This window comes from Babylonia areolata, chromosome 20, assembly GCF_041734735.1.
Source record: "Babylonia areolata isolate BAREFJ2019XMU chromosome 20, ASM4173473v1, whole genome shotgun sequence".
NCBI classification, from domain to species: domain Eukaryota; kingdom Metazoa; phylum Mollusca; class Gastropoda; order Neogastropoda; family Buccinidae; genus Babylonia; species Babylonia areolata.
The window spans coordinates 10,942,048-10,942,426 of NC_134895.1; the positions used below are offsets into that span (position 1 = coordinate 10,942,048).

Sequence of the window (379 nt, forward strand, 5' to 3'; positions counted from 1 at the left end):
ATCTTCTGCTTGCGTATACTCGTACACACGAATGGGGTTCAGGCACTAGCAGGTCTTCACAAATATGTTGACCTGGGTGATCGGAAAAAAAAAATCTCTACCATTTACCCACCAGGCGCTGTTATCGAGGTTCGAACCCGGAACCCTCGGATGGAAAGTCCAACGCTTTAACCACTAGGCTATTGCGCTCGTCTTCACTATGATCTGATCTCTTTTCTTTTCCTTTTGTTTACAGAATGCTTCTTTCGTTGGAGTCAATCTGTAAGGCCAGGGTTAGGTGTCAAAAAATAAAAGCGTGTACATTGCTTATTCATTACCCTCGTTAATAAAGAATTCATTTTTGTCTTGTTTTGTCATGTCTTCTCTCTCTATCATTGTT

General features: G+C 41.4%; 1 protein-coding gene across 1 annotated transcript in view; it reads right to left on the bottom strand.

Annotated features, from left to right (window-relative positions):
- Window positions 1–229: 229 nt before the first annotated feature.
- LOC143295133 (uncharacterized) overlaps window positions 230–379 on the bottom strand; it is a 33,531-nt gene continuing 33,381 nt past the window's right edge. Inside the window, exon 6 of the mRNA XM_076606697.1 lies at window positions 230–259. Coding sequence (XP_076462812.1) covers window positions 230–259 — 30 coding nt within the window. The remainder of the gene's footprint in view (window positions 260–379) is intronic.